At 36.9% G+C, this 25,025-nt stretch overlaps 1 protein-coding gene across 3 annotated transcripts in view; it reads right to left on the bottom strand.

Annotated features, from left to right (window-relative positions):
- The window catches only part of MTMR6 (myotubularin related protein 6), a 33,318-nt gene extending 8,675 nt beyond the window's left edge, over positions 1 to 24,643 (bottom strand). Inside the window, exons 1-10 of one of the 3 annotated variants that reach the window (XM_027589278.2) lie at positions 24,460 to 24,643; positions 15,149 to 15,265; positions 11,116 to 11,278; positions 9,709 to 9,866; positions 9,087 to 9,215; positions 6,104 to 6,238; positions 4,650 to 4,763; positions 3,150 to 3,282; positions 2,310 to 2,419; positions 1,783 to 1,908 (exon numbers count right to left, since the gene is read on the bottom strand). In XM_027589278.2, coding sequence (XP_027445079.1) covers positions 1,783 to 1,908; positions 2,310 to 2,419; positions 3,150 to 3,282; positions 4,650 to 4,763; positions 6,104 to 6,238; positions 9,087 to 9,215; positions 9,709 to 9,866; positions 11,116 to 11,278; positions 15,149 to 15,265; positions 24,460 to 24,483 — 1,209 coding nt within the window. In that variant the 5' untranslated portion in view covers positions 24,484 to 24,643. The remainder of the gene's footprint in view (positions 1 to 1,782; positions 1,909 to 2,309; positions 2,420 to 3,149; positions 3,283 to 4,649; positions 4,764 to 6,103; positions 6,239 to 9,086; positions 9,216 to 9,708; positions 9,867 to 11,115; positions 11,279 to 15,148; positions 15,266 to 24,459) is intronic. The other 2 variants (XM_035726648.1, XM_027589279.2) reach the window with 2 other exon arrangements.
- Between the last annotated feature and the right edge of the window lie 382 nt (positions 24,644 to 25,025).

Genomic DNA, 25,025 nt, shown 5'->3' with positions numbered 1-25,025 from the left:
GAGAGGCAACATGTTCCTTACTTTCAGCTGAGCACACTCTGGAACAGGGAGGTCAAATTCCTACTGTACAAAATGACGAGATGGAGAAACACACGCCAAAAGAAAGAAGGGAGGGAGGGAGAGGGAGGTAGTACTCAATGCCAGGGATTTAAAAAAACAGCCACCTTTAGCTTCTGTTATAAATCTTTCCAGAAGGCCATATAATGTGACGGGGAAAGATACAGTTTCTGGAGCCATATTGCATGGGCCCAAATCCTAGCTTTGCCACTTCCACACCTGCGTGACCTCAGGCAAGTGGTCTTCAGGCTGCAGCCCCAGACTTTACTGCAGGCCCTCTGCCGGTCCTCTACACATCCACAACTAAAACTTAACTCAGTGTCTTTCTCACTAAACTTAGACTTCTGCTTTTCTCAGTAGAGAACAAGAGAACAGCACCATCCATCCTAGCAACTAAGTCCAGAGACAGGAAATCATCCTGGAAGAGGCCTCCTCTCCTCACATCCAATCCAGGAACAATTCCTACTGATTCTACCTTCTCAGCATCCTTGGAGGTTGAACCTATGACCTCCTCTGCATTCGTGTGGTACTGCCTTACTCCTAGCCCTCTTTTCTCTCCGGAGTTATCTTTCCAGTTTCCATACTGGTCTCCCAGCCTCCATTTCCACTACCCTCCACCTGGAAGACACCAAGCCATCTTTTTACAAAGCAGATCCAAGCAAGTTACTGTTTCCTCTACTTAAAGCTCTTCAATGGCTCTCACTACCCAAGAGGGTAAAGGCCAAATTCCAGTCTTCTCTTCCTGAGGCCTTCATCCCACTATATCCTTCTGCACCCAAGCTCCCCGTGCTAACACCCTGAACTCCGCCATCACACATCACTTGCATTCAGCCAACAGAGCTATGCTTTGGTTTTCATTGTTCCTTTTGCCTGGGAAGCTCTCACACTGTCCCTGGGCATTTATTACATGATTTCATTTGAATGTCTAGCAAACAATTAAAGCCAAACATGGCAGAGAAAGTATTCCTCATCTTACACCCTTAAGGTAAGCTGCACATAATTTTATCAGCAGTACTTCCATTCAGCCTGTCCAAGACTCAATATGTTAGTGCCAACAAATAATGGTGCTGAAAGGGATCTGGTGATATTAAACCTTCCCCTGCTTTAGGATGGCACTGCACTTAATTATTCTAAACTAATGAAAACTTTCTACCGTCTCTTCGCTTACTTTACTTGCCATGAATTAAGATGTAAATTTTGAAAACATAAGTTAATCTGATCTTGTGTTAAAAGACAAACAAAAAACAGGAGCCAGGGCTTTAGCTTCACAAAGCAGAAAAATCCATTCAATTAGAAATTTTAAATAGAAAGTTTCCTCTAGAACGTAATTTTTAAGTACTCCTATTTCTGCCTTGTTTTACATCATTCACATTTGTCGTATAAAAATGGAGAGGAAAATACTGAATATTTCTACTATAACATTTTAGAAAAAAAACTTCTATATTCAAAACTTGTTGTCAAAGAGATGGCACAAATGGAAATCAGTCTAACTCAAGGTTTTTCAACCTCAGCACTAAATACAGTTTGGGCCAGTTAGGTCTTTATTGCAGGGGCTATCCTCTGTGGTACAGAATATTAGCAGTATCCTGGGCCTCTACCAGCTAAGTGCTAGTTGTACCCTTTTCTTTGTAACAACCAAAACTCTCCTAACATTGCCAAATGTCTCCTGGGAGGACAAAATCATTCCTATTTGAGAATCACTGGTCTAGCCAAATCACTCCTTACCATGAATCCTTTGATTGTCCTGTAGTAGGAATCCAATAAAAGAGAGCCAAGGGAACAAACCTGGGAAGTCCTATCCCAACCATCAGAACAATGTACCAACACACTTGCATTTTCAACCATTATTGCCTGAAAAGAAAGATCACATACTTAGATTATAGCAGAATTTAGGTACATCAATTAAGGTCTACTTACTCAAACTATACTAGCAAGTATTGCATTACAAGGAAGAGCAAGGACTGTAATGATAACGCTGTCACAGCATAATTTCCAAAAAAAACAAGACAAAACACAAAGCAAACAAAAAACAAAACCAAAATTGCTGTTTCCAAAGTGTCTGGGGGTTTCTTTTTAAATCCCTACACGAAGTACTACATGATCTTTTAATGCTCAAATTAAAGGAAGCCTCATTAAAGAGGTAAAACATAAAAGTTATCTGACTGGAAAGGGTAGCAGCACCCAACAGGATAAATGCATTCCTTCCCAACCATTATAAATCCTCAAACAAAATATGAACGAAGAAGAGTTACCTTGGCTAAGAAGATTGCAGCGTCCATAACAGCTTTGATATGGCGAAGCCATCCTGAGCTCTCCAAACCAGAGTAGAAATCACTGACAGAAAGCCCTTTGGTACCATTGACTAAAAAGGGGAAAAAAACATTTCATTAGAATGCAGCTAGAGTCTCCACTTCTCCTACTCAAGCTCTGAGTGAGTGAATTGGGAGGATGAGGACAAAATAAAAAACGAGACTCTATAAATGAAAAGATGCTATCAGAACCTCAATATTGGATTTTTTGGGTACAATTTACTGTCATTCCTTGTGCTTAAAAAAAGCTCCAATCTCTTTTAAGAAAAAAAAATTTGGTGTATGAAGTGCTTAATTTTTTTTTTTTATGAAGTGCTTAATTTAAAAGTTTGATATTTTAATTTTTAAAATTCCATACCACAACTGGAAAGATACCTTAATACTTAAATGGAGCATTATCAATTAATCTTCACTGTACAGACTAAGCAAGAATTTTTTTTTTGCAAAACCATTAGAACTGTACTGTCCAATACAGTAGCCACTACCCAAACTGACACGTGGGTAATCCAAACTGAGATGTGGTGTAACAGTGTAAAATACAAACTAGTCAATTTTTAAGAGTTAAGGGAAAAAATCTAAAATGTGTCATTACTAATTTTTTATATTGATTACATGTTAACATGTTTTTAATACATTATGCAAAATATATTAATTTCAACTTTATTTTACTTTTTTGAATGTGGATATAGGAAAATTTTAAATTACATAATCCTTAATTTTATAATGTGCTGACATTATATTTCTATTAGACAAAGTTGCCTCAAAGGCAAAAAATAATCATACCTTCCAATAATTTCTGAAGGCTGGACCGCATGACATGAATATTTTCAATTCCAACAAACTGAAATCTAATGTTAGAATAGTTGTCTTCATTTTCATAACCTTTTCCAGCTGCTCTGTTGGCCATTGCATTCAGCTAAAATTTAAAGTTTTAGAAATTTAGAGACAAACTGGTTTTATCTCTTAACTTAGTTTACCAAAACATCATGAAAATACTAAATAAACCACATTTTAGCAGAGTTTAAAGAACTCTTCCAAACTGAATATGCTACCGTTTTTAATAAGTAAAAGTGTCACATATGTTATTAAGAGTAAAGAAGAATACTTTATATAAAGTAACAACATGACTACTATATAATGGAAAGGTCAGACAAGAAGTTCCACCACAAATAATTTATGAAACTAATTCACTTATGTTTTTAGTCAGTTTTCCATATGTGTATAATATTTCAAAATGTAAAAAAGAAAGAAGTATCTCTTATCTGAATCCTAAATGATTCAGAGATGAGCCAAGCTGGGAAGTTTCCGGTTATAGAATGAACCTGTTAGATTCACTTCAGAGCAAGCCTGTGGAACACATGATCATTCAGAGAGCCACAGGGACCCTGAAAAATCAGATCTGAAATACACGTCAGATTATTTGAGGTCCTCCATATTGGAGATTACTGGAGGCCCATACAGTATATATGGCATATAATCCACTAGCTTGATATATCTCCAAGAATTGGGCCAAAATTGGTCTCTAAGGGGAAGACAGACCGCCAGCAGGCCCACGCCCAATGCTATCAAGAGGTTCATTTCAGATTTGGTATGTTTAATTCTTTGAGACTAGGATTTCATATTGCACATTATTACAGTTTACAAAATATTCTTATGAATTTGGATGAAACAAAACCTAAATTGGAAGAAAAAGTAGCTTTTCATTCAGTAGATAGGGGCCCAGGTTGGTAAAAAGAACAGTTCAATTCTACCTACTGACTCACTGGTTATTCAGCACCTATGATGACTTAGGTGAGAGTTAGATATTAAAATGCTTCATTACTACTAGTTAAGTTGAAGTTTAAATAGTACAAACAAAACAATCAAAGAAAGGCCTATTTTCTGTGAAGTCAATTATACAAATAGAGGTACTAGGTCCTGGGAAACAGATCACCCTCAGGCCTCATATTCAGAAACTCTTGAACCATCTTTTATACCTAGTATTAGCTAGAAGTAATTCTGACCAATGAATCCACCCAGATTAAACAAGGAAGAAAAATAAAATTTGTCTTACAAGAGATATCACCAACATTCTTGACTTCTAAGAAAGTCTTTTCTTGTTAACAAGATAAAAAATTATCAAATTATCAATTTCTAGTTTTTAATACTTAATTTACTCATATTAATCCCATCTTCTGTTTCCTCCATTATCTTTTGTGAGAATGCATAATGATGAGAATAACTTCTAAACAGCTACCATTCCTTTCAACAAAGCTGCCTAAAATTGTGCTCTATATCGCTCACTCGCTTTTTCTCATCGCTTTCTCTTATTTTCTCATCATTCCAGATTTTTGAAGAAATCCTCACTATAATTCTGCCAATGTCCTTTTGGGTAGCCCACCAGCTCTGCATTCGATGCTATAATAAAAATTAAAAGTAATGTTAGCTATTACCTTTGAGGATTTTAATTACTTTAGTTTCAGGATCCTATATGAATTAGTTGCTTAACTGTGTTTATAGAAAAAAAAAGGGATTCTGACATTTGTCTCAATGATAAAAACTGAACCTAACATTACAGATGCCTAACAGAACTATGTCCTCTTCACTATTTATTTTTTTTTAATTTTAGTAATATATTTTATTTAACTCCAAACAGAAAAAATATTACCATTTCAGCATGTAATCAATATTAAAATATTATAGAATATTTTAGTGTTTTTTGCACTGTGTCTTCAAAATCCAGTGTGGTTTTGTTTTTTGTTTTGAATTGGTGAAAATGATCTCTTTTTATTGTATAACAAATATGTAGTGAGGATAAAATGATATATTTTCTCTACTCCAACTAGTATTTACAGAATGATTTTTTTTATTATGTTCAGTTAGCCACTATAAGTACATCATTAGTTTCTGATGTAGTGTTCAATAATTCATTAGTTCCATATAACACCCAGTGTTCATCGTAACACTTGCCCTTCTAAATGCCCATCAACCTATTACACCTCCTCCCACCCTCCTCCCCTCTGAAACTCTCAGTTTGTTTCCCGTAGTCCATAGTCTCTCATGGTTCATCTCCCTCTCTGATTTCTCCCCCTTCAGATTTTCCTTCCTTCCCCTATGGTCCTCCGCATTATTGTTTATGTTCCATGTATGAGTGAAATCATGATAATTGTTTTTTCTCTGCTTGACTTACTTCACTTAGCATAATCCTCTCCAGTTCCATCCATGTCGATGCAAATGGTGGGTATTCATTCTTTCTGATGGCTGAGTTATATTCCATCGTATATATGTACCAGTTCACTATTTATAATTCTCTAGTTCAATGTTTCCTAACTTACTATTTTCCTTATTTTCTTGTATATTTCAAATTAAGGCCCATTATTTTAACAAACACACAGTGTTTTGACCATTAAAAAGTCTACCAAAAAAATTAGTAAGATTTTCATAATTTTTCAAACACACACACTATTTAACATTTCTTCCCAATAATGTAAGTCTTCCACACCATCAAGAGTTCCCAATATAAAAATCTGTTTTTCTAAATTTATATATAAATCAGAAGACATAAGAAATCACCATCTGGGAAACAGGTCTCTTAAGTTGGTATCCTTTAAAAGATTGCTTTCCTCATTATCATTAGCCTCAGTCAATTTAAAACCAGGATTCAGATAGGTTAAATATGGGCAAATTGATTAACTCTCATTAATTAAAGTAACAAAGATAATTAAACTAACAGACTGTACTAGATTCAAGACACATACTTTGGGCCTGGTATCCATGACATACATATAGCGATTGACTGGATTAGCTTTACTAATGGCTTGAAGCAAATGTTCATCCTCCAGGCACCTGGCACTGAATCCTGATAGTGGTTGACTACATCGACAAATGGCAGCCTAATTTTAAAAGGACAGAAAACAACAGATTATCCAAAGATGTCTAAAACATTTCTTAAAAAAAAAAATGCTTAAAAGAAAAACAAAAGTTAAAATCAAACATGTAATCTGTTTAAAAGTTGGCAGGATAATTAGAAGACATTAACCTTGAAATCCTATTTGAATTAAACACTATGTGAACATCTTGATGTTACATAAGTTTTCCTAATATTCTCTTCTGAAAAAGTGAAATGCCTCCTTACATAGTTTGATGCAAAAATCTTAAGTCCTAAGAAGCAACACTTGGTCAATTCTCTATCATGTAACCTACTAAGATACTTGCATGCTATGCTCTAGATTACAAGATACTTTCAATTCAAGTTCAAGTAAGGGATTAATCAATAAAGATAGAACAGGATTTTTAAAAATAGCAACATCTGAGCTCTTATATTCCAAAAGCTTTCAGATCTCTAGAAATCAGCAATATAAAATGAGACACAAAATGGGAAAAATGAACTTCAATTCAAATTTGAGTTAAAACATAAATCTAAGAGGGTAAAAATATCTGTAAGAAATAGTGAATGGTGGATTAGATATTTACTTTTGTTCCAAGTCTTAAAAAAAGATTAGAAGATTTAGACCCATATATTTTATCTCCAATCTCATCCATACCAACTCCAACTGAACTCTACCCAATCATTCCAACCATAGTATCATTAAGGAAAAAAAAGCATACATAAATTCACATTTTAAATTCACAGACAAAATAAAACCATGTGAATTTAATAAAATAGAAGAAAATGAGGATTGCTTTGTAAAATTCTTTTCAGACGTACTTTCTGATTTAAGTTAGGCACTGAATATCTATTTTGAGTTCAGCTTTCCAATAAACAATGTATACAAACATGGGTGTGTCAAACAGAGGCCATAACCAGTCATAACTCCCTATGATTTTGTTATTCCTAACTATGATTAGGAATTTGTTTAAAGTTTTACTTTTTACCTCTGGCTCCTTTCTAAAACCCAACTAAAGTCCTAATAAAGATATCTGAAATGCATAAAATCAAAAGATCAAAGAGAATGGAAAAGGAGAGAAAAATAGAGTAGAGATGTTAATAAAATGTCAGGAAATGAAAGCAGATTGTACAAGCTAGTAATGACCAATTTACCAGAACAAAGAAAGTTGCCGAATTGTTATGAGTTAACAAGAAGCAAGCATTTTGAGCAGCAAAATCCCAGAAAGGCTCAAGATTTGGTACCTCTGAAAGCCTGAGCTGGAGTATAACTGAAAACAGAATTGGTTGAATATCCATATAGGGGCTAATTAAGGCTCCCAGATCTTCCCTCGCCCTGAAGGCAAAGTTTATTCTATGAAAAGGATTAACCTGAAGACTCTGGACAATATGCACAGATGTGGGTGGGAGCGAAGCCCTGTACCCCCCACAACAAGAGGATGAAGTAAAGCCTACAAAACAAAATATGAGATCCTCCCATCCGCCTTCGCACACTTGAATCCTGGACAGAACTAACACACATATTGGGATGAAAATTAACAACAGAAATAATCCAAAGATAGAGATAGCTCATGCACACAAACTTCTAAACAAGCTTGTGGTACCTCACTCTTTAAGTATGAGAGGCCAGCCAAGAATCAGATATTTGAAAGACATGAGAAACAAACAAAATAAACAGAAAAAAGGAACTCTGAGCAACAGACAACTAATGTGGGGAGCAAAAGAATTCTTTAAAAAAAATCCTTAATGTCTTCAGAGAACCCAGTCATCATAGCCAAGAACAGAAAAGTGTCTAAAAAGTTCAGAAAATAGGAAAGAGTTCTTAGATTTTAAAAACGGTATAGCAAAAATAAAGAGGTGGACTGGAAACAAAGTTGAGGAAATCTTCTAAAAAACTAGAAAGAGATGGAAAATAGGAGAGAAAATTAAGAAAAACGGAGGTTTAGAGAGGCCCACTTGCCAACCTACACACACACACACGTACAAAGGAAAGTAAGAGAAGAAGTTACCACAGAAATAGAGAAGTAATTTCCCAAAAGTGAGTTCCCAGATAGATTTAAAAAAACACGCCATGGCACTTCACTGTGAAATTTCAGGACACTGGGGAGAAAAGATTCTAAAAGCTTCCTGAGGAGAAAAAATCAGGTCACAAAGCAGTGGGAGTCAGAACTGGCACGGAACTCCACAACTTGCTAGCTGTTAGATATAGGAAAGGTGATTTACCCTCTCTTTACAGGTTGAAAGTTACAAGAAATTAGCAGAGCCTACCTTATAAAATTATCATGGGATTTCATGCATATAAAGCATCTAACACATAGGATCTTGTGGTCTGTTACAAGCTACAAAAGGAAAATTTTGCTGTAATGAGTAATCCCTATTACAGCATCTCAGTATAAAGATGTCTCCTCCACCTCTTCGTATTGCAAAATCCTTCTGATTAGAAGAGCTTTCTATAAAAATTGAGAGCCTGAAATACCCTTGGTTCTCTTCTTTTTCTCAATAGTTGGTTTGTCAAAACTATCTGGTTTTCCTAAATATAAGCAGTATCAAAAGAGAACCACAGGAAAGAAGAACCTATTTGTTCACTAATCTCATTATTTTTAAGTCCCTACCAGAAGAAAAGAAAGACTGAAGGAGGATGTGGGAGGAAAGAAAGATGACAAGTATGAAAGTTTCTATATGTCAGGGTAATTTTAAAATTTCAAAAATGTAATCAAGAGAAAAGCCAACACTTCTCTATCAGCAACATTATAATGACCTCCCTATGTATAAATGAGTGTTCATTTGGATACTTAAACCTGAAAAGGTGTTATACCACATTTGTAAAATAAAAAAAGAAAATCTTCTCTTGTTACCTCTTTATTTTGATGATAATAGGAAAGAACTGGGAATCTTCCCTTGCTCCGGAACTTGGAACTACCAACAATTATTGGTTTGCTTGCTATTCGGGGAACATAAAGTTCTCTGGGATAAGTTTCACAAATCTGTAAAAATCAAATAAAACATAACCATTCTACTCACATTTCAAAAACTATGAGGTTAAAAATCACCTTTAAAAAACTTTAAAACTTATTAAATGCAAGAAGAGTACATAGCAATATGTAGACAACTTGCTACTATGAATTCTGAATTTCTCCAAAGAATTGCCAAGTCGAAATAAGTCAGTCAGAGAAAGGCAAATACCATGTGATTTCACTCATATGTGGAATTTAAGAAACAAAACAAATGAGCAAAGGGGGGTAAAAAAAAAAGAGGGTGGCAAACCAACAGACTCTTAACCGTAAATAACAAACTGATGGTTACCAGAAGGGAGGTGGGTGTGGGGATGGGGGAAACAGGTGATGGGGATTAAAGAGCGCACTTGTTGTGATGAGCACCGGGTGCTGTATGGAAGTGCTGAATCACTATATTGTACACCTGAAATTAACAGGTTATTGTATGTTATGTTAACTAACTGGAATGTAAATAAAAAGTTACCTTGTATTCTCGGTTGGCATCAGACAGCTGCCAGTTTGAATTCGGTACTCCCATCCTCTTATATTCCTCGGCAAGGTCAATGAGCTGCCAACCCTGTAGTCGTTCCGAATCATTTTGTTTGGGATTATAAGAGAATGCATAGAGATCTTCATATTTTGCTATAGTATACAAAATACATAAATGTTACAATGCAACTTCTAGGACTTAACACTCTACAAATAATAGTAATTTTTCAGCTTTATCCCTCCATTTTTTCTTTAAAATTTTCAAAGAGGTAACTATTATCTGAATATATTTGAATTCAATTTATGTTCTCAGTTCTTTAATTCAAACGATCATATCTAAAGGCATACATATCAATCTGAGATTCAATTTATATCAGCAAAAGCTAATAAACAATACTTTGATATTAAATACTCTAGTGTAGTATCTCCTTTTCTTAAAACTAAAGTTTTAATGACACAGACACAGACACTTCTCACTCACACTTCCCAAATGAGATATAAAATGGAAATATTAATGTTGTGATAAAAAATTAGAGGTGGCATATAGAACTTGAAATTGCATATACAATCCTATAGGACAGTGTTGACCAAAACTGGCAATGGCTGCAGAGAGCTCCAGAGAGCACTTACTCCTGAATAATATTAAGTCCCCAAAAGTGACAGAACCATCTTTACTATAAGATCTGGCTTAACTTGGGACAATGGGGGATAACTGCCTAGGCTTTATGTGTTAGGAGAGAAGGGTGTACACCTGCTCCTAGACCACTGCAGTCCAGGTGTTCAACAACAAAGTAACATTCAGTAACCAGTGTGCTTTGTCTCTTGGAGAGATCTACATAATTCAAATCAAGTTGGGGGAAGAAAGCCTCCAGATCCCAAAGGCATAGTGACAGGATTCCTCTTTCTGGCCTACACTCCTCTCACTCCCACCTCTAGTAAAGTAGGATTCACCCTCTCTTTTCCCTCTGGTCATCTCCCTTATGCTCCACTCTGGTCAGTTAAATTCATTGGTCCCACTGCTACCAGAGGAGCCTGACCTTCCTTAACTTTTCATTCAGCAATCAATTTCCAAGTTATTTCCCTTGGTTGTGGATACCCACTTAAAAAAAAAAAAAAAAGCTGTGCTGTTGGCTACCAACAAATTTTAAAAACATTAATAAAAATCTATGGTTTTTAAACTCTGTACTCTAAATGTTTAACTTTTTCCTTACTCTTACTCCTTCTTTGGAAACCATTCTTATGATTCAGATCAGAAGCATCTAATTATTTCCAAGTCAAACTTTTTGGAATAGAGTGCACAAGAACTTAAGAGTAACTTCAAGTATAAAGTAACAATGGCATATTAAGTATCTTAGATAATCCATCTCAACACTAAGTAAGCTTTGGTCTCTAAAAACAGTACCTTGTTTTGACAGCTGTAGCAAAGAATTGTAAATATCATGGCAATCTCTTTCTCTGGGAACAATGAAATGCACAATCCTGAAGTTCTTGCACTGAATCACCAGTGGGCATCCAGAAGTAGTCAAAGCTAGTTTCTCTACTAAGGCAATATGGTGGTGCAATATCTACAGCATGGAAAAAACATGATCATCATCATCATCAAAGGGCACTGAATATCATATTCTCTTCCAGAATACATGTTAGAAATGCCCTCTTCAAACAAAGTACTCAAAACGTGTGACTGAATGCCTAAGCCGAACTATGCTCTCTGATACTTCCTCCATCACTCCACATACTCAATACATCATCAAACCCCGAGAACTGCATCTCCTACCTATCTCTGCAACTTCTCTCCATGTCTGCTGTCACTCCCCTAGCTGCAATGCTCCCACTGTTTCTCACTTAGGTAACTGTAAGTGGCCTTTTAGGAAAGCTCTCTCCATATCTACTCTTGACCCCCTCTAGTCCATTTTCTACAAGGCAGCTGAGTGACCACGAAAAAGCGATTTTTAAAAAAGTGATGTCATGTCATTTCCCAGACTCTAGGCTCTAGACTCACTTCAAGTCCCTCCCCACATCAAGTTCGAGTGACAGAGTCCTCTTTTGGCTCCTCAAATGCACCAACCTCTTCTACACACACTGAGTTGCTCTTACTAACTGGGAAATTATAGATCTACTTCTTCATCTAGGAACTCCTAGTATTATTTCTGGCCTTTGTTTAAACATCATCACCAAGAAGAACAGCCTGACAACCCCCATGGCCCTTCCCAAGTAAGTTAGGTCCTGTCCATTTTCTTATGCCTATACTTTTCCTTCACAGTACTTAGAACATGAGTAATTCCTTATATGGTGAATGTCTATTTCTCCAGCCAGATGCTGGGAACTTTGTAGGGAGCAATACTACAGCTCAGTCGAGCACCATTCTACCTCCAGTATCTGGAGCATTATAATGACCCTGCTCAAATTAAAAAAAAAAAAAAAAGTTTCAAATGTTGTATCTTATAAATCCAAACTTAAAACTTGACCAAACCAGCAATACAAGTATCATTGCTTATACCTCCATCACAATGTTTATTGAATGAATAGAAAGTCCTACTATAAACTCAATACTTGATGGCATTTTAAATATATGATTATCATTCATACCAGTTCTAATATTCTGTTTGCTACTAAAAAAAAAGTTTTTTCTCAATACCATTCCTATGAATTTAAAATATTTATAGAAAGTTTTTCTAGAAAATCAAAGATCTTAGAGTCATAGCAGGTTCCTGAATGATAAAAACTCCATCATGGAAAGAAATCAGTTCATCCCAAATTAATCTAAAACTTTGATACAAGTTCAGTAAAAAATTCCAAACTGCTTTTTGTCTTTTTCTGTGGCAGGGTAAGAGATGGATGATTATTTATATCATACATATGTACTATGTAATTATAATATTAAATGCTGATATTAATCATATTATATGTATTTTCTAAAGTTCACATGCAAGATTAAATGCATAAAATCATCAAGAAAAGCTTAAAAAAGATTAATAAGAACTTGTTCTACAGACACTAAAAGTATACATAACATAGATATTTAGTATACACTACACATGGCCCAACTTATGGCTAAGATTTAGCACTAGTAACATTTATATTAGCAGGCCTGTGCCAAGTTACTCAAAATGATCTAATAGTAACATCTAAATAGAGAATAAGAGACAATAAGCTACTATAATGTATCACTTTTATGATTCTAATTAAGACCCAAAATCATTTGCAAGAAGAAAATGTTGAAGAGACCTGACTCTGCCACTAATTACGTGATCTTGAAAAAAGAATTACCTGTAAAATGAGAAAAAAAAGTTAGTAAGTCCCCTTCTAGATCTAAAATGTTCATTTCTATGGATCGAGTATACTAAACAGATTTCATTCAGGAGAGAGAGATGGGAATACACTGATAAAACAACAATAGGAGAGAATAACATAGATCTTTTTTTGCTGCTCCCCAAACTATGTTCATAATATATGCAAGAAGAGGTCTATGGGAAACTTCCCTGTCTATCTCTAGGAGATGGAAAACATACTGAGAAGATATTAAGTCAGACGGACAAAGGCAGGGTAGACAGAGTGGATGATCACGTGACTAATGATTTAACAAGGCCCTGCTAGGTAAAACCCTTGACAGTTCCTGGGCCAACACTGGATGGGGAAGAGCTCCAGTGCTCGAGGAATACAACTCCCCGAGATCAACATCTCAGGTAAGTATCTTGACTTACTTATTGCAATCACCTATCAACTGGATGGCCTTCCTGTGGAAATCAAGAGAGTACAATAAAAGAGAGACTATATTAAAAAGCTAGAGTCAATAAAGCAGTATGCTATTATACAGTGGAATCAATATATCAAAAGAACAGAATAGAGAGGTCAAAAGCAAACCCTCACTTTATTTATGACAGAGTTGATACTATACATTAATGCATTGAAACTGTCAATAAATGGCGCCAGTATCCATCTGAAAAGAATAAAAACAAAAGTGAATCCCTAAGTTATATCATCCAACAAAATATTTCCCATATGTGTTAACAACTTATACTTGAAATATAAAATGTAAGCTTTTAGAAAAAAATACAGGAGAATCTTTATGCCTTTAAGAATCCCTTAAGTCAGGGCGCCTGGGTGGCTCAGTTGGTTGAGCGACTGCCTTTGGCTCAGGTCATGATCCTGGAGTCCTGGGATCGAGTCCCACATCGGGCTCCCTGCTCGGCAGGGAGTCTGCTTCTCCCTCTGACCCTCTTCCCTCTCGTGCTCTCCATCTCTCATTCTCTCTCAAATAAAAAAATAAAATCTTAAAAAAAAAAAAAGAATCCCTTAAGTCAGAATACAGCATAAACCATAAAAGAAAAAATGAAAAGTCTAATACACTAAAATTTTAAACTTTAATTCAAAGATGTATATACACACAAGACAAGCCACACACTGGGAGAAGTTATTTACAACACACATACCTGACAAAACATTAAAAACCAGACTCATAAAGTCAATAAAAGGACAAATAGCCCAAGAGAAAAAGAAAAGGAAATCTAAAGGCCAAAATATCTGAAAGGACAACTTCCTTGTAATCAGCAAATTAAAATCACAATTGCACATCCACCGAAGAGGCAAAAATTTTAAAGCTGACAATATCAATGTTGCCGACAATGGTGGACAATGTATCACTTTCTACTGAGAATATTTTGAGACAACTATTTTGGAAAGGGGCCATATTTAGTGAAGGAAAATATGCACTTTTTTTATATATTTTTTTAATTTTTTATTGTTATGTTAATCACCATATATTACATCATTAGTTTTTGGTGCAGTGTTCCATGATTCATTGTTTGTTCATAACACCCAGTGCTCCATGCAGAACGTGCCCTCCTCAATACCCATCACCAGGCTAACTCATCCCCCTACCCCCCTCCCCTCTAGAAGATCCAGTAATTTTACCCCAGGCAGACACCGCTGAGAAACTCTGGCACATACACAGGAAGTAATATATACAAAATATCCATTACTGTATTATTTGATCTACAATCAATTAAAAAAACACTGTAATTGTAATTTTGTATAAAAATACCATGGATGAGGTGCCCTCTCATTCTCTCTCTCAAATAAATAAATAAAATCTTAAAAAAAACCACTGTGACTATGCCATGTGAACTTAATATTAAATATTAAACATGTACATATATTACATTTTTAAAAATTAAAAGGAACAAGTAGGTATTCTATAATTATTAATGCAGATAAAAAGAGTCTTGCTATATCTTCTAAAAGAGTTCCACATTCTACATTGTATCCTTGTTTTATTAGGAGGGAGGGTAGAAGTGATCAGGTGACTTTGAAAAACTTTTTGTTGAAACAGGTTAACTAATGATTAAATTTTTTGTTCATGATCAAAATGAAATACAGCAAAAGGCCAAGGCCATTACTCTAAGTATGGTAAGCAGTACAGAAGATGCCCTTCTTACCCAGGTTTCTTTCTGATGAGAGTCTATAAATAATAGATGTGTGGCCGTAAGATAGAGCGTTCCTGTTAGTGACTTGTTGCTGGTACTGAATCGGTCAAGTAATTTCACTTGCTCAACCTAAAAAAAGAAAAAGAAGTTATTTCTCATTTCAAAAGTAACACAAATTCTTTGTTATCCTAGGAGTTAAATGTACCATTTTCAAAGCTCTTCTTTCTATTCAAAAACATGAGTTTATTTAATGTTGAACATTAAATTTCACACATCTTGGGGAATATGTAAACCACAAGTTACACAGGTACTGTTTAGAGTTAGAAATACAACCAATAAAGGTACTCTGTAAAAAAAATAACACAAATATTAAGGGGAACAGGAAGGAGGCACATGGTATAAACAGTTTTCATATTCAAGAGTCCACATATTTTTTAATTTAAATATTATTTAGTTAACATACAGTGCAATATTGGTTTCTGGAGTAGAATTCAGTGATTCATCACTTACACACAACACCCAGTTTGATTAAGTCTTTTAATCAAAAGGTCATAAATATTTCTTGTTATGCTTCAATCACAAGCCATAAATAATTTTTTGACAAGGCACAAATACTCTACACACAAATATCTACATGCAAAACAATCACACTACTTTCATTTGAATTTTAACCCTCTGTCCATCCCCTATTCATTACTATTCTTATTCAGGGGCTCCATTCTCTATAGGCATCTTATCCACTGTCCTTAGTGACTCTCCAAACTAAATGCCCAACTCTGAGCTCTCCTGAGTTCACACTGCCTGCTATACACATAATAACAATAATAATTCCTGACATAGTATTGAGGTCTTATTATATGTCCAGTATTATGATAAGTGCTTAACATACATTATTTCTTTTAATTTTAACAATTCCTATGTAGTAAGTACTATTAATTTCGTATGGAAACTGAGACTTAGAGAAGTTAAATGTTAAATGTCCCAACATCACACAGCTAGTAACAGCTAGTAAGCGGAACAGCACAGTAATAACCCTATGTCATAGGTCTGATTCCTGAGGTAGAACACCTTCCCACCATGCATACTGCTCTATTTGGATGTCTTAAGACTCATGTTAAGCATACAGAAAATGAAACTGATTTTCCCTCACCCCTCACAAGTAGGTTCCTAATCCTATATTTCTGATTTGAATTAATATGACTCCATCTTCATCCAATCACCCACATTAGAAATCTGGGAATCATCCTATGACTTCCTCTTGACCGCCAATATTCAACTAATCACTAACTCCTATCAATTTTATAGCCTAAATACTTTTAAAATCTGCACCTTCCACTACTGTTAGAGTAGTTTCTACATTATAAAGCATCATATAAAGTTCATGTGTCCATCTCTCCCACTAAAGCTACAACATACCCCAGGGCAAGAACTCTCTCTTATTTATGTTTGACTACCTAATGACTAATATAGCATCTGACACAATAAATATTTGTTGGACTAGGGGGAAAGGCCATAGAAACACTTCCCACAGGGGAAAACAGAAGGTGCCCACAGTTTACCAGTGGTCTCTTGCTGAAATCATCCAAGAGATTTATTATATAAAGTTCTTCTTTATAACATTATACTGTCCCTCATTTCTCTCTGCCACCTTCTCCCTACATAGAAGGTGAACAGTAAATAGTAATTTACAAATAAATGAACAAACTTAAAATAAGCAGAAAAATTACTAAGAATGTACAGTTATAGTTTGGCTTTTCTTGTTTTTAAATACACGTGTGAACTCTCAGTCTGCTATTCCCACCCTATCACCCAATTAAGACAAAGTCACTCTTCCTCTAGAGCTGCATAACACTACATAGTTCTTTCGAGCTTGTTGTCTATCAAGATTGGAAATTCAAGTTAAAAATACTCATCCTAACACTCCAAGCCTATTTCTTGATTCCCCCATCTCTAAATCCAAAATTATCTGAAATCCCATTTATTAGATCTTTAATTCTGATTACCTACATTCAAGTCCCAAAGCCTAGCTGTTCATCTGAATCATCTCCAAAACTCTGCATAAATACAAATCCTAAGCCCCACTCAACTTCACTCGGCCATCTCAGGAGATGGAGACCAAAAATCTGTATTTTTCTTAAAGGTTTTTTATTTATTAGAGAGAGAGAGAGAGCACGTGCACAGGGGTAGGGGCAGAAGCAGAAGCAGACTCCTCACTGAGCAGGACCCTGGGATCAGACGCTTAACTGACTGAGCTACGTAGGCGCCCCCAAAGATCTGTATTTTAAGAAGCTCACCAGGTCATTTTTATGCAACTCCAAATTAATCCCTCTTGCTCTTAACTCACATTAGGCTAGGTTCCTTCTCTATCTTTATGCTCTTCTCCAATGTTTAAGGCTCCAGTTTGTGTAGTCCTCCCACTTTTTTTTTTTTAAGATTTGGAGAGAAATGTATTTTTTTTTTAAGATTTTATTTATTTATTTGACAGAGAGAGAGAGAGCACAAGCAGGGGAAATGGCAGGCAAAGGGAGAAGCAGGCTTCCTGCTGAGCAGGGAGTCCGATGAGGGGCTCGATCCCAGGACCCTGGGATCACAACCCGAGCCGAAGGCAGCCGCTTAACTGACTGAGCCGCCCAGGCGCCCCAGTCCTCCCACTTTTTAAAAGAGCTTCTTACAACTATGGTCCTTTAAAATATACAACTGCATTATGGGTGTATGCAAACCCCACCCCCCCCCACACACATACACACACATTTTTGAAAAGATCCACATAAATAGACATTTTCAAGAAAGACAGTTTACTGATTCACTCCACAGAAATTGACTGGCTATCAACTAAAGGCCAAATTGTCTGGGTCTCATTTCTTTATCTATAAAATAAGGACAACAGTCTCTTCTTCGAGGGCTGTAGTAAGGCTGGATAATAAATGTAGGTACTTGACGCCAAGGTTGCTTGACAAACAGTAAGCAATAAAGTGCTCAGATGTTTGCAAAAATGAGTACTGTTAGTAAGTCAGTAAGCTGATGAGGTAAGTTGAGCCCTGACAGTCCTCTGTCTTAAACTAATGTTCAAATTCAAATGGAGAAAGGAAGGAGGAGGCACATGGACTTTAAAAGCAAATTCAATATTCTAATGTGTCCTACAGCTGGAAAAAACTGTTTTCCTAATATAATATTGAAAGCAAAGCTGAACAAAATTTTCTTAACTATAACACAGAAAATACAGAATTCTCAGAAGAGAGAGAACACAAAAGGGGAGCGACAATAATATTTGATGAAAAAGAAACACCTGTTAAGGTAGAGTATCTGTGTTGCAGATAAAAGGATACAGCAGATTTTAAGCACAGTAGCCATGACTAGATATGGTTTTTAAGAAGATCTTTCCAATGGCAATGTGGAGAAAATGTTGAGTAGAGAAGAGACAGGAGGTGGGTAACCAGGTAAAAGGCTAACAAAGTAATCTAAGAGTGCCTGGAGAGATACGATAAAGGCCCAGATTAAGTTGCAATAGACAGGATAAAGCAGATGCCCATCTAGAGATGACAAAATGGATGTGAGAAGGAAGGAGAAATAGAGGCTTCTTGAAGATGTTAAGCTTGTCAGACTGGTTGCCATTCACTAAGATAAGGTACAAAAAGAAATGTAAATCTGAGAGAAAAGAGACTATATAGGACTTTAATAAACTGAGGATTATTACTTTAGTAAATGGAAAATTATATTCAAATCAAGAAAATATAATAGAAAAATCATTACATGACTGCTTCAATATGGCAATCGCTATATGGATATGACCGATAATAAAATTAATCTGAAAATTATTCCAAAACATTCATTTAGTACTTTAGGTTCTGGAAAAACTTTAGGTTCTGAGTTTACTGATTATTCTGTTCTTAGCTGCAAATCCTAAGATAAATGTAAAAAACAAAAGAAAGCAGAGCTTTTTCTTTGCTAAAATTATCAGCATACAAATTTCAAACCAGAGACTTAGCCAATTTCCAAGCACCAACTACTGCCTCATATTTCCCCTTTTCACCAGGGAACTGAAAATACTTTACAGATATTGCTACATATTTTTCGCAATGCTTTCCTGGAAATGTTTTAAGTCAAGTATTTAGGAAGCAATCACGACTCTTTCAGGTCACTAGCACTGAGACACTACGGAAATAGTGTCAGGACCCTTTAATTATAGGTATTATCACAGGCAAAAAGAGAATGGGGAAGAAGGACAAAGTTTTGGGAAGAGAAAGAACAAAGAAGAAACAGAGTAGGGAGAAGAGAATTGGAGGGTGTAGTCATTATGGTAAGGATGGGAAATGCCAACACATTACTTTGAGGGCCATTTAGTTGAGTTGTTGCCAACTTTGGGCCTGCACTAAAAGGTACTCTAAACAGGAAGTTCAAATTTCAGCTGATTACAAAGGAAATGATTACAAATGGAAATGAAAAAACAGAGGATATCACAAATATTCAGTATTACATCCAGAAAATTCGGACACCAAGTGGTCTCTGGGACAAGAAAGGACCAATGGCCATCTTAATCAATGTTCTGTAGCCAACAGTTGTACTTTACAACTACATGACAGGGCTACTGAAGTAGAAAACACACTGTCATGGCTTTTCTGACTTGCTGTGAGCTGCCCCTATAGCCAGGCACTCATTCGCGACTCTTAGTATCATTATTCCACACTCTACAGCACTGACATCTTAAAAAAAAAAAAAAAAAAAAAAAAGAGCATCAGGTTGCCTTGGGGAAGTGGAAAGTAACCCTCAAAAGGACAGAGGTTTTCATCTTTCTTTGTTCGTGTATGCCAAGTTCCTACAACAGCGTCTGGCTGCATAAATCACCAAACAAAATAGATCATAAATCCAAGGACACTTTTCAGTCCTATCTTACTTTGCTTTTCTGCAGCACTGAATTCAGGTGACTTTCTATGAATGGCTTCCTGTCTCACTCAGTAAAACCAAAGATTCACATTAGCCTTCAAGCCTTGCTGCTGTCTGCAACTTTTAATTTCCTACTGCACTCTCCTTCACTCACTCTGATCTAGCCACACTGGTCCTCTTGCTGATTTCTACGAACCAGGCATGGCAACATAGGGCTTTTGCCCTTGCCGTTCCCTCTGCTGGGACTCTTCCAGCCACTCCTCCCCAACCCCTGCCCCTGTGAAGATGGCTTGCTCCCTCACCACTTTCAGTCTGTACTCAATTGTCACTATCTCTGTAAGAACTTCCCTAACTACCCTATTTACAACCGTCCTCCCCCAATCTCACCCTGGCACTCTCCATAGCATTTACTACCATCTACTATATTATTATTTGGCTTATTAACTTTGTTTACTGTTGTGTCTCCCCCAACTAGAAAGTAAGTTTTGGAATGGCAGGGACTTTTGTCTGGGAACCACCATTTCTCCAGTACATAGAACAGTACCAGGCCCCAAGAAAAGGAAAGAGCAGAGGAAGAGGGAGCAAAGAAGGAAATTTGAATAGGGAAGACTTCCCTTCTTGTGATTCACCTCTTCCCATTATATCCCTAGTACTCTTTCTCTGACTCCTCTTCCTCTGCTTGCCCCTTTCTAAGTATTCCCAGGGCTCTAACCTTCACACTCTTCTCCAAAGAGCCTCTACACGTGTACTCCTTGCATAAACTCATCCATAAAAGAAAACATCAATGATTACCTAAACACCGACAACTCCCAAATCTATTCTTCTGGACCATACCTTTTCCCTAACCCTACACCCTCATAATAGGTTACCTACTAGACAAAATCCTACCACCTAAGTTCCTCTCCTCCATCCCCTACCTTCCTTCCAGTCCTACTCACACTGACCTACCTCACTATTCAAATCTATTAATTAATTAATTAATTTTTAAAAGATTTTATTTATTTACTTGAGAGAGAGGGGGAGAAGGGAGCGTGTCTGGGTGCACAAGTGGGGGTGGGCAGAGGGAGAGGGAGAAGCAGACTCCCCACTGAGCAGGGAGCTTGATGTGGGGCTCGATCCTGGACCCTGAGATCATGACTTGAGCCGAAGGCACTTAACTGAGCCACCCAGGTGCCCCTCAAATCTCTTGATTAGACAATTACTCTGTGAGGCAGAGGAGTGCTATGGTTAAGAGAACAGGACTAGTATCAGAAAGACCTGGATTCAAGTTCCCAGCTCCATCTCTTCCTTATTAGAACTAGCTGTTTGAGTCAGGACAAGGTATTTAATTTCTGCAAATTTCAGTTTTCTCACCTGTAAAATGGAATAATATTAGTGAGTCAAAATAGCACTTTATGGGAGGAAAAGCATTCAGGTGCTCCCCACAATCTACTGGTTCTTATTTGCATCTCTTTCCCTCTTTGTAACTGATTACACATATTTGTGTACATACACCTATGATCACACATTCTAATGACAAAAATGGGTAGCAAGCTAAGAACAAAGTAGGCATTACTTTTGGAATAATTCAACTTGAGCCCTAATGGGGTCAGAGTTTCTTGGGACATTCCATTCCTTAACAAACTGTAGAAAGCAGTCTTCCATATATAGTTTAGGAAAACATTCTTCCATTACATTCTGTAAAGTTCCATTCACAAACAGCACAACATCGTTTGACATCAACAGATGATGTCAGCCAAAGCACTGGAGCCTGGCAGGGAAAGGAGAAAGACTGCATAAAGAAGAACTGTCTCTGCATATTTCCCATTGTTTCTTGGCAAGACTATCTCATTATGGCCAAATTAGAGCTCAAAGTGATAGGCAGAGCTTGGAAACAGTCTTTCAGAAATTCAAATTCAGACTAGACTTGACATCTTTAGTGATGCTATGCAGTAAGTAAACCAAATGTGACCAAAACAGGATGGTATATCTGTTCCTGAATTTTATAACTATAAAGCCATTTAATCAGTACTCAGCTAAAATACTTTATCTGATAAATCTCTGGTTTGTAAACAATAAAAAAAAACAATGACCATAAACAATACAAAAAAATACCACATAAATATTATTTACTTATGTCAAGAAGAGGTTTAGAGGAAAAAAAGCTCTTAGAATTCATTAGGATTCATTTCTGAAGATTAATACATTTTAACAATCAGATTAAAACTAGAGAAGTAACGAAAAAAATTACGACAAACTTTGGTTTAAATCTTAACTCTATCCCTCATGAGATAACTGGGCAGATTACTTCAACTCCCCAAGCCTATTTCCTTCTCATCTGCAAATGCCGATAATGTACCTAACTGGCAGGGTTATTTAAGAAATTAGTGACAACTCTCTGTCAAAATCAATAAATAAAATCTTAAAAAAAAGAAATTAGTGACAACTGTGTATAAATTAGCATACTTGTGAAACTGTAAATATTGTAAAGTAATATTGCACAGCTGGCTACACGGACACAGAGTTGCTCAAGAACTGGTAATTATTACTTCTCAAATACAGCTGTCTCCACATAGAATAGTTATATAGAACCACTCCACAGTCAATTCTTGATCATAGTGACTAAACTGCATAGTTCAAAACAGCTAAGTAAACTTAAAGCAATTCATTTTTAGTTTTGAAATACAATCATTTTTGCAGTAAATTAACCATGTCCAAGTGAAGGTTATGCAAAGTAGTATAATAATGCAATAGGCTATGTTCATAACAATCTTTTAAGTCATAATTTAAGAAAATATTATAGTTCACACAATTGTCAGAATGTACAGTGAGGTCCATGTCTATCGTGCTCACTGCTCTACAGCCAGTATCTGTCCTATGCCTGGCACATAACTGGGACCTAGTAAGTATTAGTTTAATTGCAGTCTACCTATAGCCATTTATGATTATCTCAGAGTACTGGTGATCCCATGCTAGAAAAATAACTCAAAGTAATAAAAGAGCACAACTTGAAAAGTAATTTTAATAGAAAATTATTCAGAAATCTGCTCCTTAAAAAGTCATAAAAGGACCTTACTAAACCATCAGGATAGGCCCACTGTGAAAAACTACTATATAATACACATTTGGAACCCTGGAACCAGGACGAGAACCTGATCTGATGCATGCTCTAGCCCTCTTTTCCATCTCTGCGTCTTCTACTAGTTTGGTTATTTACTTAACCACCCTTCTATTTTCAAACTTTAAGAGCCAGCAACCAGAATTAAACAGTTTCTTTACCATTCTTCCCTTAAGGAAAAAAAAAAAGGTTTTTAAAAAGGGACTAGTTTTTAGCATCTTCAAATATTATAGTATATGCAATGTTATAAACAAGCTCTAACAAAATCCCTAACACCTTAAAAAGGTTCGTGAAAAATTTTAATGACATAGACCTCAAATTCTCCATGGAACAAATGAAGATAACGTATGTCGCTATTTTTTCTAAATGAACGGTAATTTTAGGATGCGCGGCAATGGAGCGATGGAGTTAGCAAAACAGAGGAGTCAAAATTCACAGTGGGTCCTCTTCCTAATTTTGTTAGGCTCCAGGCGATCTTAAAATTATGTTATTCAATTCTTCTTGTCTTGATTTATGTTTTCTCCCTCCCAAGGTTGAAACTGAACTTAATTCCTGGTAACGTAACTTGGTAATATTTTGATACCATTTCCTTCAGTTTCAACATTTGTAATGGAATTATACGAATACTTGTTCGTTCCTAAAAATAAATGCCTTTCGCATGCAAAAATTAAGCATGGGATTTAATAAGATCAACTGAAAAAGAGTTCCATCAGACACTTTAAAATATGGGATAACATGTTTTCCTTCTCCGTAACTCCTCTGTTAAACTATTGACGCTAAAGACAATGAAGTTGAAGTTTTGAAGCAAAGAGACGGAGTACCAAACCTAAATGACTGGATGGAGACCGAGACAACAAAGTGAGGTGGAGCAGAGTGCTGACCTCAGCGCCTCCAAAACTTGCATCAAGAATTTGTGACACGGGACAATTCAACGTGAACAAGGAAAAGCTTACACAATATTGCAAAGCTGATTTGAGGACCCACCCGTTTTCAGGTCTTTGGGGGAGGCGAATGCCTGAAAGCAGCTGAAGCTAAAGCAGCCCCAATTTTGCCCAAGAAAGTGTAGCGCTGAGAGGGCGGCGACCCAATTCATGGGACTCAACCCCCAGCAGCCCAAATCATCCACACCCCAACACCAAGGGCTGAAAGCGGGACTCCCACTCCCATAGGTACAGGAGCCCTCCGCACCCACCCTGGCCCAAACTGCCCCTGCCCTCCCAGACTAGGCCCGGGCAGGCCCCCGCGCGGCCGGTCCTCAGCCCTGGTCCGGCCAGCCGAGTTATCGTCGCCCCCCACCTCTGCTGGGTCAAACCATGGCTAGCGGCTAATTGTTCTCCGCGACTACCTTGGTCGTACGGATGTGCTCCATCCCGAGGAGACGTCCGCCGGCAACGTGACTCACAGGCGTACCATGGAGCAAGAGAACCCGGGCAGGCCCAACGACCCAGGCCCAAAAAGAACTACCAGCCGGCCAGCGCCGCGGCCCGTCAGCCCGCCCCCTGGCAGCGTCAACCGCGCAGGCGCAGCCGGCGGGCGCCGTCTCCTAGAAACACTTCCCCAAACCCGCCACCGCTGAGGGGAGAGGACGGGCGGGGCAGAGTGCCCTCCGAGGGAGAGCGGCGTCTGGCTCTTCCCGGGCCGCCGTAGGTCCTACAGCGCCGCCTGCTGGTGGAGGCTCACCAACACCCCCCCAAGAATCTATTCTAAGGATCGATCATCAAATACATTTACTGTAGCCTTATTTGAAACAATCAAAATTCCCAATACTCCACAATTAGTTATGTAAAAGCGCACTATGTCCATACACACCAGTTTTCCATTAAAAATCATGGAGTAGATCTTAAATAAATAAATGTTCAATGGGCAAAATAATAATAATAATAATAATAATAATAATATGCAGTAGATCCT

Source organism: Zalophus californianus, chromosome 3, assembly GCF_009762305.2.
Source record: "Zalophus californianus isolate mZalCal1 chromosome 3, mZalCal1.pri.v2, whole genome shotgun sequence".
Taxonomy (NCBI): Eukaryota; Metazoa; Chordata; class Mammalia; order Carnivora; family Otariidae; genus Zalophus; species Zalophus californianus.
This window is presented reverse-complemented; position numbering and strand designations above follow the sequence as displayed.